Consider the following 13521-nt stretch of genomic DNA (forward strand, 5'->3'; position numbering starts at 1 on the left):
ATATAATTAGCTTATTTTCAAAACATGACTTTAAAAGTTACTAAAACTAAAATATTTAGAAAAATGCCTACCATTCTTAAGCCTGTATAAGTATTTGCTATCATTATTATGACTATTACTAAATCAGTAAAATACGCCTGGTATACTGTGTTAGGTACTGACAGAGACATCTTGAATGAGCATAGAGCATAATGGGGTATATATATATATTTTTTAAGATTTTATTTTTTTTCCTTCTTCTCCCCAAAGCCCCCCAGTACATAGTTGTATATTCTTCGTTGTGGGTCCTTCTAGTTGTGGCATGTGGGATGTCACCTCAGCATGGTTTGATGAGCAGTGCCATGTCTGCGCCCAGGATTCGAACCAACGAAACACTGGGCCGCCTGCAGCAGATGGCGAGAACTTAACCACTCGGCCATGGGGCCAGCCCCAATGGGGTATATTTAAAAGAGGGCTACTGGGATATTGACAATTCCCCCAGCCATACTACAAGTAACACACAAAGATCAGGTGAAGGGACAGCATGCAACATGGGGTCTTAAACATCTAAACTCTAACAGGTACAGGCAGAATCTGTCGTAGAAATCTGCCTTTCATGTAGCTAACACAATCACCACTAAGCAAAGAGTTTTATACAGAGGTTTCTCACACATACATTTAACAAAAAATAACCAACTACCCACTCACTAACCAAAAAGGGGAAAAATAAACCCTGCCATTCAAAAACGCAAGTCTACCAGCTTGCAAATGACTAGTAGCACACCAGACAGAGAAAACATTAAAATAAAAATAAAACTGTATTCCAATAAGTTGTGGTTCCTGGGGCCTGATTTGATAGCTTCAGCCAACTTTTAACCACAGCCCAAGGAGATTTAGTTAAACAACTTAATTCTTCTCTCATTCATAAAATATGTGCCTGGTTCTGACTTCCCAGATGCAATAAAGAGGGATCATCTAGGAAAATACTCCTTTGTGCTCACTGTCTGTGGCTCATGGCGAGAAGAATCATTTTACCATATAGATCACAATGTCATACAAGTCAGGACAAGGGGGTGCAGACTCACAAGCCCTTATATGAGCACGGCCCTTTACAGTTTACAAAAGACTTTTCACATTCATCCTCTCCGAAAAGTTGTTATCCTTCTTTTACAGATGAGGATCATCGGGCCCAGAGAGATAGAGTCTCTAGTTATCCATCACTGAAGAGTAAATCAGACTAAGATAACCCTGCAAACTAGGCCTCTGATTCCAAGTTCAAAATTCTTTCTACTATACCCTCACTGACTCTGGGATTATTATTGAGCAGGACCTTTGGAAAACTGGGGGTTGAAAGGAGAATGGATAAGTGACAGATGTTTTTAGTAAGTTGACATGCATGTCCCATGGACTGGAGTCATCCTGGGATGTGGCCCCAGGTTACTCCCATCTTAATGCTTGGGAGCCACCCAATATCAATACTACTAAATACTGTTAGGTAACCAGAGTAGATGACAATCGCCTTGTGAAAGATAAGAAAAGCTGAAATATATTCTACTCAGTGAAGCATGCATCCTTTCTTGCATCCCTGACATCTGCTTTCATCCAGACCAAGATATGAAAGTGTTTTCTGGTTGAGAACTTTGCCTCTGTCTAATGCTATTCTTAATTTAGACCCTATTTAGATCTCTAGTGACTGTAGAGAAGGTTTTCCAGCGCGTTCCCAGAAAACATTCTAAGATTCATTAGCCCATTCAACTAAGCAAATTCTGCAGAATCGATAAAATTTGGTAACCCAGCCAATCATGATCTTTCTCCATCCCGTGTGGTCTTCTGTTCTATCCTTCCCATTAGCCTTCCAAATCAGTTGCTGGACATCAGATTCCCTGGTAGCCAGAAAAAAAAGTATGCTTTGAAATTTGGCAACTCTCCTAGAGTTTCCCGAGCCTTTACAGCAAAGTGCTGGCTTATTGGCATGTACTTCCTGGGTGATTTCTTGGCTTAAAAAGCAACATGAACTCTCGCTGACCATGAAGCTCTCTGGCACTTATAAAACAGCTTGGGCTTTGTGGCTACAAACTGAGGGTCTAGGTCAGATTAGATAAGCCTATCATCCTGTTTACTGCCTCAAATGGACTTGGAAGCTAAGCAAGGAAAGGGCTGGGAAACGCAAGAGCTGTAGAGAGCCAGAAGCTTTCACATCAGCTAGAGGAATGTGCTGACGAGCTCCCTTGTTGCGGAAAGGAGTCCTGTACTTCTTCTCAATGCAGGTTTTTGAAAACCTCTTCTTGTCTTGCAATTATTTAATCAATAGGGGATACATTTTGGGTATCTAGACACTTCTATACTCCGTCATAAGGTGAAGAAGAGAAAATGGGACTTAGATTCAAAAGCCTGGATTCAAACACCTGCTCAACCTATTATAAGCTATGAGACTTCGGACAAGTCAGTAAATCTCTGCGAGCCTCAGTTTTCTTGCCTGTGAAATGGGGACACATCTCACGTGAGATTCTGTCAGTTTTAACATGAATTGTGCGTAAATTTGCTTGAAAAAATATAAAACACAGAAATAATAATAATTGTTAAAGACTACTATTGCTATTACTACTACTGCTAATAATTTATTACTATAACAATGTCTGGCTCTATTTAAAATCTACTGTTGGCAACGTTACACCTATGTCTCCACTAACTTTGATCTTACATGAGGAGGCATCTAATGTTCTGCTCTCTCCATCTCTGTGCCTTTGTTCCATTTGTTTTGTCCACTAGAATGGCTCCCTTCACGCCTCTGTCAATTCAACCTAAATTCGACTTATCTCTAAAAGCCCTGCTCAGATATATGTGCCTCAAACACCTTAGGTTAACTAATCTAATATCTCATGTGACCTGTCCCTTCAAGTTCCTCTGATAGACAGTCGATTCCACACTATCTAGCCCCACTCATTTACTATGTGACAGAAGTAAGCCACGTAACCTCTCCAAGCCTCAGGCACTCAACTGAGGATGGCTATAATCGTCCAGCCCCTGCCTAGCTCCCAGGCTTCCTATGGGAAATAGACGAGAGAGTGAATTGGAAGCACTTTGGTGGCAAACTAAAGGTAATGAAATACAAATCTGAGATATTCTTGTTTTTGAGCCTTGCTTTCAGAATTTTATGAACGTAGTAGCTTAGTCTCATTTTTCATTTTCCAGAGAAAGTGGGTTCTGCTTTGATCTGGATAAGCCCAGGTCAAGTCCCACCCTCTCCTCCCCGTCCTTCTAACAGTAAAAGGGCACAGGTACTTACCCTCTCTTAGGTCTCGGTCTATCTTGGGTGATTTTTTCCCCATTGACAATCCATGGACTTCTGCCCCCTCTACATTCACTCCTGAAGGGACTCTGCTCATTCAAAAAAGTTGAAATAGCAATTTCTCAATGAATAAAGATGTTCAAAGGCAAAGGATATATTACCCACGTAGTCTATGACTCCATACTATATAGTTTTGTTGTATACAAGTCCACCTATCTTTCAAGATCAAATGAAATGTCACTGCCTTCATGAGGTTCTTCTCTATTTCCTCAGTGAGTATGCTCTAGTTCACTTCCCTAAATCTTCTTAGCAAACTTTACTACAGTTAATTAACCTAACCTCTTTGAGATTAGACTTTCAGTCCCACAGAGAAGGAAAAAATGATAAATGATTATGGAAACAATGATAAATTGGTAAGGAAAAAATGATAAATAAATCAGTGAAAAATTATAAATGATTATGTCCACTTTTATAATGCACAGAGTGTTGTATTATAATCTTGAACATAGAGTACATCACTGAACAACAGTTGAATTGAAATAAATGGTGCCCTAGTGTAGTGGTTCTCGACTATTCCAAGAAAGAAGACACAGGTTTGTGTCAAACTTTGCAAAGACAGAAATGATAGCATGAAGTCCTTTCAATATACACAGATTGAACAAATCCAAATGTGCATATACACTCTTGAATCTCTTGCAATCATTTTAGGCACCCAGAGGTTGAGTCCTTCAAGTCTAACCAAAGACAACAAGATGCTGAATAAGAAAATCTGGATCTGCCAGTCCCTCATGGTGAGACTCTAAGAGGATCCTTTGCCTTGTCAGGGCCTCAGTTTCTGCATTTGAAAATGGACAGTCTAGACTATGCGATCTCAAACACGTAACTCCAACATTCTATGATTCCTGAACTGCTCATAACATATAAATTGACTTTTGACTTCTTTCATTCAAAAAAATGAATTCTCTTCATTTTTGATCGAATTTATGACACTTCATATTTTAGCTTGCAATAAAACCTTCTGAGCTTCTTGCTTTCAAATAAATGCAGTAAGGGAATTCAGCATGAACAAGAAAATTACATAGTTTTATTCTATTAATAAATCAAAAACAGCATCCAATTTTCTCTGATTTAGAATCACAGAATGTTTAGCCCTCAGAGATCACCTGATCCAACCCCTTAATTTGAGGAAAGACTTGAGATCCAGAGGGGAAGATAAATTACTCAAGGTCACACATACGTGACGGGAAGAGTTGGGACCAAAATGCAGAGCTCCTAATTCCTAGTTTGGAACTCTTTTAATTATATTTGTTTGCATATCTCATAGAGTTAGGTTCCTCATAATAGATCTGACTCTAACTAACTCTTCTCATCAAAAATAAACAGTTTGTGTTCTGAATGGAGGACTCACCGATTCTCGTCCTGCCGTCCTCCATATCGGATCCAATAATTCTGTTTAAAATTTTAAAAAACTCAGTAGTTTTGTCACTAAAACACTATTTACAGAACTAAAATAAAATATACACTTAAAACATTCAAAAGACTCAAAATATTAGAAAACTTGCATATTATATCAAGATACAACATAGTTTTTATTTTAAAAAATTTAATAAAAAGGAAGGCTAAGGTTGATGCAACTTTGGCAAAGACAAAATGATGCACAAATGGATAGAAATAAACAGCATAGCATTAGCCTGGGTATCTATCCTTTTCTCCAAGAAAGTGATTTAGAATTTGGTGGCAGGAAGACACTTAAAAGAGCATTCAGTCCAACGCCTTTATTTTTTATGAATAAAACAAACAAAAAAGTATAGCTTGGTTAATCCTCTGCACAAGATCATAAGGTGAATAAGCGATTTTCTCTGGGGTCTCTTGGGATAACTCAATTTTAAAAAATAGTAAGTAGGACTGAATACAAACATATTAGAAATGTTACATTACAAATAGCATATTAAAATTATCCTAATTTTTAAAATATACTGATAAGAGATATAACTAAGACAGAAATGAAAAATGTTACAAATGTGCTATTTTACAAATAGTGCTTTTTATAAACATATGACATGTATGTCACATAAAGAACTTATATAGTAACCAACAGACAAATGAACAAAACTCATGTCCAGATAATTCAGATGAGAGGGAAAACAATAATAATCATATGTGAAAAGTTAATTTTTGCTGGTCATCAAAGGAATACAGTTTAAAACAACAATGATGTATCATTTTGTAAATAATATATGAATAATATTAATGATTTAAAAATGTTATTTCTCAGTGCTGAGATGTTTGTGATAAACTGTACTCTTCTGCATTTGCTAGGAGCAGTAAACGTGTCAGAAAACTCGCTTAAAAAAGCAATTTTAAGAACTTTAAAGCTTCTCATATCCTTTGATGGCAGAGTAATCCCACTCCTAGAAATTTCTTTTAAGGATATAGTTCAATAGAGAGAAAAATGCTTAATGCATTAAGTATGATAAAAAAAATCAGAAATAAATGTTCAGCAGAAGAAGAGCTAATTTATTTATTGAGCATCAACTCTATAGATATAGCTAAAAATAATTTTTAAAAGCTGTAAAAATATAGAAATTGCTTATGATATCAGAACAGAAATCTATCTATATCATGGTACTAGTTCTACAAAAGGTATGTCTTCACATGAAGACTGATTAAAAGGCAACATGGACAACTGGAGAAAAGTCAGCGTGACGAGTAGCATAATTGTGATTGATTTGATTTTGTTCTTTTTGAAGTCATTCTAATGTTTAAAATGTTTCAGAGAAAATAGAAAATGTTGCATCCAGAATCGAGGAAGTAAAACAATCCTGAGGCAAATGCATCATGTATAAAATACTTCTCTTCTATCCAAATATATTTGCTTTTGACTTTGGACCTCCGTGATAAGGAAATCTATAAAAGTCTTTTGAAGTTCAACACATCTATAGAGTAAACATGTTCCCCCTTGCCCGGTTTTTGGTAGCCCAAGGCAGGAGATTAGAATCTTCACAAATGGGGCTGGAGAATAAAATCTTAAAAAGAATTCCACTGAATAGTTCTTTTAAAAAAACATTTCCTCTTTCCTCTTTGCTCTTACCGGCTCAGTGTATGAAAATCCCAGACCCTCTGCAGCTGATTTTATTAGTTCTGATTCCAGTTTATGACGCTTCACAAACATTGCCAAATCCTACAGAAAAAAAAGGAGAGAAAATTTATATTTAAATAACAGTTAAGAGATACGATCAATGTTCAAGTAGAAATATTTTTCATTAGACAGCAACAAACGAGTTCAAAACAATTCAGAGCTCCAAAAAATGTCTCCATCCCAACAGAATTTCACAAAAATGTGCTTCTGGCATTAATAATTAAAGTTGGAAAGAACTGAATTCTAGAACCTTTACTAAATTGTTAGATAACTTTAAAAGAAGTGTTGCATTTGCACCAACTCTCCTCAGAGGACCTGGCAGAATGCAGTTTCTTCTCAGGACATTGGTCTCACCTCCCTGGCCTCAATGGACGCTGGGTCAACGCTGTCATCCAACAGACTCTCATAGTAATCCACATTGACTAGGACATCCTCATCATCTGGATGGAGGAGAAGATAGGCCTTGGCACACTCCAAGGCTTTCACATATTCACCAACTGAAAGACCGAGGAGTTGCAGGATTAGAGTCCGCCTAGGTCAGCCTAAAGGATTTCTAAGAGATATTTCAACATGTCTATGAGAGGTCAGCAGTAAACATCAACAAGAAGGAAGATAGGATGACGCTGAGTAGAGTAAGAAGAGATAGCTGCAGATAAAAGGAAGGACACCATTTCAGGTATTTTAAAGGTACTATCCTTTGGTCTGCTATGGTGCTAGTTGTTTTCGATAAATTATCAAAAGTTTCCACTTTTGTTTGTTTCTTGACAATTTACATTATTTAATACAGGTAAACAGAACAGAATTTTGGGATTTAATTCTGGTTTCTGTACTGCATTTGACAACATGATGTCTAAGACCAATTTCAGCAATCCAAATTATATTAACTGCTTTTAAACATAAGAAAAGATGCTCGATCTCTCTCTTTCTCAATGAGATAAATGGAAACTAAAACTATATTGAGACATCAGTTTCCATCTAATGGATTAGGGAATAAATTTGATAATATATTCTGTTGATGAGCAATAAAAAATGTACTCCATATGGAGGAAAATGTGGCAACATCTATCAAAATTACAAATGAATAAACCATTTGACACAGCAATTGTACTTCTAGAAATTTATCCTGTAGATATTCATGTGCAGATGTGAAATGACATACATAAAATGTTATTCATGTGATCATTGATTGTAAGAGCAAAAGATTATAAAACAATGCAATGCCCAATCAGTAAGCAGACATACGAAATAAATTATAGTACAACGACAGGCAGATATAAGAAAAATGAGTGAGAAAGAGCTCTGTGTACTGATACAATTAGGTTGAACCATATAAAATTATCAAAATTTGACCATTTCTGACCTAAACAAATGGCAATTTCATAGTCTGACCCAGTAAAAAAAGAACTGATGTGTTATTAATAAAACAATATAGAGAATAGTGTTGATAACATGTCATCTTCTGTGTATGAGAGGCTGAAATAAGTCAGGGTATGCATGTGTGTTGTTTCTATATAAAATTTCAGAAGGATAAATAAGAAACTGTGGGTGGTGGAGAATGAAATTGGGTTGTGGGGAAAAGGAAGAGAGGGAGGCTTTTGTGACATTTGGTCTTTGAACGTGTAAATATATTACCTGTTAATATTAAGTTGAAAAAATTAAATTTAAAAATCATATAAAACGTCAGTCTAGTGTAAGTTTCAGGACATTATCACAGCATTTGCCCACTTATAGTTTCAGTTCTGCTCTTTTTTTCCTGAGCTGCAGTGACATGAGATGAGACAGAAAATGCATAAATCCCCATTGCTTCAATGGTAAACTGAGGCACACAGAGGAGGAAATCACAAACATGTGATGTCTGTGATGTTGAGAAACACTCCCTTCTCCCGACCGGCTTCACGGATGATCCACGCTTTACCTCGATAGTAGGCAAACTGTAGGTAGTCATAATGCAGGGGAAGAAAGTTCTCAATCGGTGAGAGGCGGCCAGGGCGGGTGGCAAGTTCCCTCACGCATTCATGCTGACAAACCAGCACCTGCATGTAGTGATCTGGAAGACAAGAGCCGAGCAGTGGGTCCCCCCAGTCTGCTGAACATGCAGACTACAAGTCAGAGCCATGGTTACACAAGACATTCCTCACCACACCACAGTCTGCGATGTGTCATAATCCTCACTTCAGGACCAGAAAACTTTTTCACAAAGGCAGGAAGTGACTTGCCAAGGCCCCTAATCAGTGATCCCTAGAGTAATGAACAGTAGATGCCAAATCTTCTGGCTCCTGGTCTTTTCCCCGTACTGCACTCTTCCCTTCTGTGTATCCTTTGTTCCACCTCTCCTGAAAGTGACATCTCACCCCACCCATGCCAGCTGAATAGACGACTTTCTTATTTAACAACTTCGGGGTTCTCTGTGGATACTTTAGATGGCCTAAAGTGTCCTGGAGTCTGGCTCGGAGTTCATATCTGGCTATGCTAACGACCGGTTGAGAGAAAGGAACTGCCAGGTAGGTGGGGAGTTCGTGCAGAGAAGCAAAGCAAGAAGGCTCTTTTTCCTTGTTAACAGTTTCAAGTAACATTTCCTAAGGGAGCAATAAAAACAATATTCCTTTACATCTACTGATCAGGAACCTGTTCCACCCAGTTACAAATGAGTGCATCACCCGGACATTGTAAATCCTAATATTGCAGGACTGGTAAAATAGGAGAAGAATGAAAGTTAAAGAATTTGAATAAATACTTTACATCTTTCTGTCTGTCCTCTTTGTTCCCACTCTTCTCACTTGCACTCTCACTTCTCACTCTTTAGCTCTTATGTGGAATGCCTACACAGTGTGGCTGATGAGTGGAGTATGTCCACGCCTGGGATCCAAACCGGCGAACCTGGGCTGCTGAAGCAGAGCACATGGAATTTTAACCATTCAGCCACGGGGCCAACCCCCGACTTTGAGTTTTACAATGAAGATGGAGGTAGTCTTTTCCACAAAGAGAAGAGTTCATTCATGCTTGTGTAAAGCAGGTTCTCTGGGAATGACGATAAATCCATCTGACTTCAAGATTATACAGTTTAATTTACCACAACTTCCTCCCTTCAAAAAGTTCTCTGGGGGCTGGTCCCATGGTGCAGTGGTTAAGTCTGGAGTGCTCTGCTTTGGCAGCCCGAGTTTACAGGTTTGGATCCCAGGCACAGACCTACACCACTCCTCAAGTCATGCTGTGGTGGCGACCCACATACAAAATAGAGGGAGACTGGCACAGATGTTAGCTTAGGGCTAATCTTCATCAAGCAAAAAGAGGAAGATTTGCAAGAGATGCTAGCTCAGAGTAAATCTTCCTCACCGAAAAAAAAAAAAAGGCTCTGTATTAGGCAGAGTTTGGCTTGTTATCTCCATGATATTGAAGAGAGACTCCAAAACACAACAGGAAGGAAAACTTGTTCCCGTGTATAAGAAAATGTGCCAGTTATCGCATAACCTGTCTAACTCAATCCTATATAGCACAGCTAATAGAATCTCTGCTGTCCGTTGGCTGTTAACTGCAGTTGGAGGACGTAAGGGGAAGAATGAGTTCTGTTTATTTGATTAGCATGTTGGAAATAAATGGCCAGCTGTTTTATTTCTTAAGAAAACAACAAACAAGCCTCAACTGTTTTCTCCTAGTCAGCTGGCCATTTGCATTCCTCCTTACCTTCTAATGCACACTCCTCCTAATTCCAAATGACAAGCAAAAGGAAAGGAGGGAAACACACCCCGTAAGAACCCCAAATCTAAATGAAAGTACTTTTCAAAGCAAGATATAAATAACGGCAAAATAAGAGTGACAAAATGATATCATTTAGGACTTCAACAACCATGGCTAGTGATAAATAACTGCATTCAGAAGCCACTTGTGTTTTTCTGCAATTTTTAATGTTCTTCTAAGTCTGAAATTCCAGTATTCTGGCTTTCCAAATACATTCTGTATTTTAAAAGCCACTATTACTCCTAATTTAGGACAGTATTGAACCATACAAGAATTTACATGGAGTTATGATATCACTTTTTCATAGTTTTATTCCCTGCCTCCATTTCATATCAAATGTTACTGCACAATTAATATGTTCTAATAAGTTTGAGATCCAAGACACTTGTGTAAGAATACTTTTTAAAATTTTCTTCTCGTAACAAATTAGATATGCTTCAAATTCCCAAGGAGACTTACCATATTTCTGTGATATATAATATTTAGTTGAACTTGAGGGATTATGATTTTTTTAATCACTTTTCTTTATTGGAAGTGGGGGTGATGATAGTGGTAGCTGTGTTAAGTATTAAGAGCCTGAATTAGAAGACCTCTGTTCTTTTCCAGCAACCAACATGCTGTGGTGACCTCGAGCAAATCACTGAATGTTAATCTGTGTGAATCTGTCAGTCAGTTTTTCTCAACCAGATAGATCTCGGATATTTGCCAAAGTTGTTTACTGGCCTTGGTAGAGGCAGGTGTAAAGGCGAATGTGGGGGTGGAGGCAGGGTACGCAGCTTGCAAAACCACAGGTTAGTCAACTCTAATAAAGGAAAACACTGCCGAGTCTCAAAATAAAAGATTAAAGAGATACTCAGCAATTGAAATGGGAAACACACATAAAACTGACATTCAAATGAGCAGTGCTCACAAAAATGCAGGCAAATGGCTCTCGTGGAGGCTTGGCAAAACAAAATCTTTGGGGAAAAAACCCTCAATAATTCAGATACTTGCATTTATTTTAGGTGAAGTGAGTTGATTTTAGGTAACTGAGTGTGTGGCAAATAGGTCATTTGACAAAATGATTTTTGGTCTACCTCCTAGCCTAAATGTGGATAGCTATTCCCTAATTGTCCCCCTAAAAGACAGTAACAATTTATGACCTACATTTTCACAAACATGGACTATTGACACTTTTAATCTCTGCAATGTGATTGATGGATGTGTCATCTCCTTCCTGCGTTCATTCCCTCAACTCATTCATTTAACAAATATTTACTAAGCACCTACTATTGACCAGCCACTATACTTAGGCACGGAGGATTAAGCCCTTAACAAGACAGGGCATTAGCCAAGTTAGAGGAAAACAACATTTTCAAGGTCTGTAAGTGGAAATGAGCATGGCATATCCAAGGAATTAAAAGAAGAGTAGTAGGAATGGATCAAAGAGACAGAAAAAGAGGGAGGATAAAAACATACACAAGTGCACAGTCATGAAAGTCCTTGTTAGGGGTGCTGCGTTTTAGTCGAAGTGCAGTGGAAGCCACTGGGGGGTTTCAGCATGGCTGTGAGCAGATTTTCATTTTTTTAGAAGACTGTTCTTTCTGCCTACAGAGTAAAACGTGATCGGGACATGAGGACCAGCAAGGAGGCTTTCACAACAGTTTAGTTCAACTATACTGTTGTTTTGAACCAGGGTGGGAGCAAAAGGAGTGGAGAGAACCAGGAAATCTTAAGTGTTATTCAGAGGTGGCAGCCATCAAAGTTTGGTAACCAATCAGAGGGGAGTAGGAACTGAGGGCAATGTTGCATTGAAAGTTAACTTCTTGGGGCTGGCCTGGTGGTGCAGTGGTTAAGTGCACACATTCTGCTTTGGCAGCCCTGTGTTCGCCGGTTCGGATCCCAGGTGCAGACGTGGCACCGCTCAGCAAGCCTTGCTGTGGTAGGCATCCCACATATAAAGTAGAGGAAGATGGACACGGATGTTAGCTCAGGGCCAGTCTTCCTCAGCAAAAAGAGGAGGATTAGCAGCAGATGTTAGCTCAGGGCTGATCTTCCTCAAAAAAGAAAAAAGAAAGTTAACTTCTTGGGATCTGGTTTGAGCTACGAGGTGAGTGATGCTTTTCATGGAGACAAAAAACACTGGAAGTTGGGGAGGGCAAATTGACTTCATTAATTTGTATTTCTATGAGTATATGTGAAGTTGAACACTGTTTTTCATATACTTATAACCTGGAACACAACATGCACTCAACAAGTATTTGTTAAATATTTATCACTGAATAAATTCCCCTTTGCCCATTTTTCAATTGTGTAGACCTTAAAAGCATGGGTTTTACAGCCTACAAGGAGTTGTTTAGAGGATAAAAGAGAGATAAATAGGGGCCAGCCTGGTGGCGTAGTGATCAAGTTCATGTGCTCCTCTTTAGTGGCCTGGGGTTTGCGAGTTTGGATCCTGGGCCTGGACTTACACATTGCTCATCAGGCCATGCTGTGGCAGTGTCCCAAATACAAACTAGAGGAAGACTGGCCAACAAATGTTAGCTCAGGGCCAATCTTCCTCACACACACAAAAAGATATAAATATGTAAGATGCTTTGTATGTCGTAATTGCTACATAAGTGATTCTTCTTCTTATAACTAGCAATAAACAAGATATAAATTACTACTAATAATAATTTATAGGCTCTGTCTAAATATTAAAGATAAGTGTTTGCTTGTAAATATTTTGCAAATTTTCCACTTATTTTAAATAAGCTTGATTTATTGTATCTTTTGTATTTACAAATCTCATGTAAAGTCTTTCTCTTCATATTTCTTGTCTTTTGTCATTCTAAGAGCTTTTCCTCTCTTATAATTATACAAATATTCTCTTGCGTTTTCTTCTAACAGTTTTATTTTTTACACTTATTAATATAAATAGAATTTATTTTTGTGTAGTTTTTCATATGCAGCGGAGAACTCTTTTCCCACCATAGTTAACTAGCCAATCTACCCAATTAATGTACAATACACATTATCTACTATTTTAAATGCCACTTTGTAATATATTAAGTTCCCATATATAAAACTCTCTTTTAAGTAATTAAAGAAGTCTATACAAAAATATCCACTACTACATTTTTTATGATAATAAAAAATCGCAACTTCCTTAATATTCATCAGTAAAGAACTGGTCAAATAAAGTATGCTTTCCCCATATAATGTAGCCATTAGATATAATAAGCTGGATCTACATGTACTTACATGAGAAGAAGTCCACAATATATTGTTAAGCATAAAATTAAAAACAAATGCTGAAAATCAGTATTTATAGCATTGTCTTTTTTATCAAAAATAAAATAATTATAAATAAATATATAAATATTTACATATGCATCTGAAAAAGTTTGGGAGTATA

At 37.7% G+C, this 13521-nt stretch overlaps 1 protein-coding gene across 3 annotated transcripts in view; it reads right to left on the minus strand.

The window, feature by feature from the left end:
- Positions 1-13521, minus strand: part of P3H2 (prolyl 3-hydroxylase 2) — a 153681-nt gene that overhangs the window by 19750 nt on the left and 120410 nt on the right. For all 3 annotated transcript variants that reach the window (XM_001500060.5, XM_070243481.1, XM_070243480.1), the window contains exons 4-8: positions 8323-8454; positions 6762-6904; positions 6360-6449; positions 4677-4717; positions 3266-3357 (exon numbers count right to left, since the gene is read on the minus strand). In XM_001500060.5, coding sequence (XP_001500110.1) covers positions 3266-3357; positions 4677-4717; positions 6360-6449; positions 6762-6904; positions 8323-8454 — 498 coding nt within the window. The remainder of the gene's footprint in view (positions 1-3265; positions 3358-4676; positions 4718-6359; positions 6450-6761; positions 6905-8322; positions 8455-13521) is intronic.

The sequence above is a fragment of the Equus caballus genome, chromosome 19, assembly GCF_041296265.1.
Source record: "Equus caballus isolate H_3958 breed thoroughbred chromosome 19, TB-T2T, whole genome shotgun sequence".
Lineage (NCBI taxonomy): Eukaryota > Metazoa > Chordata > Mammalia > Perissodactyla > Equidae > Equus > Equus caballus.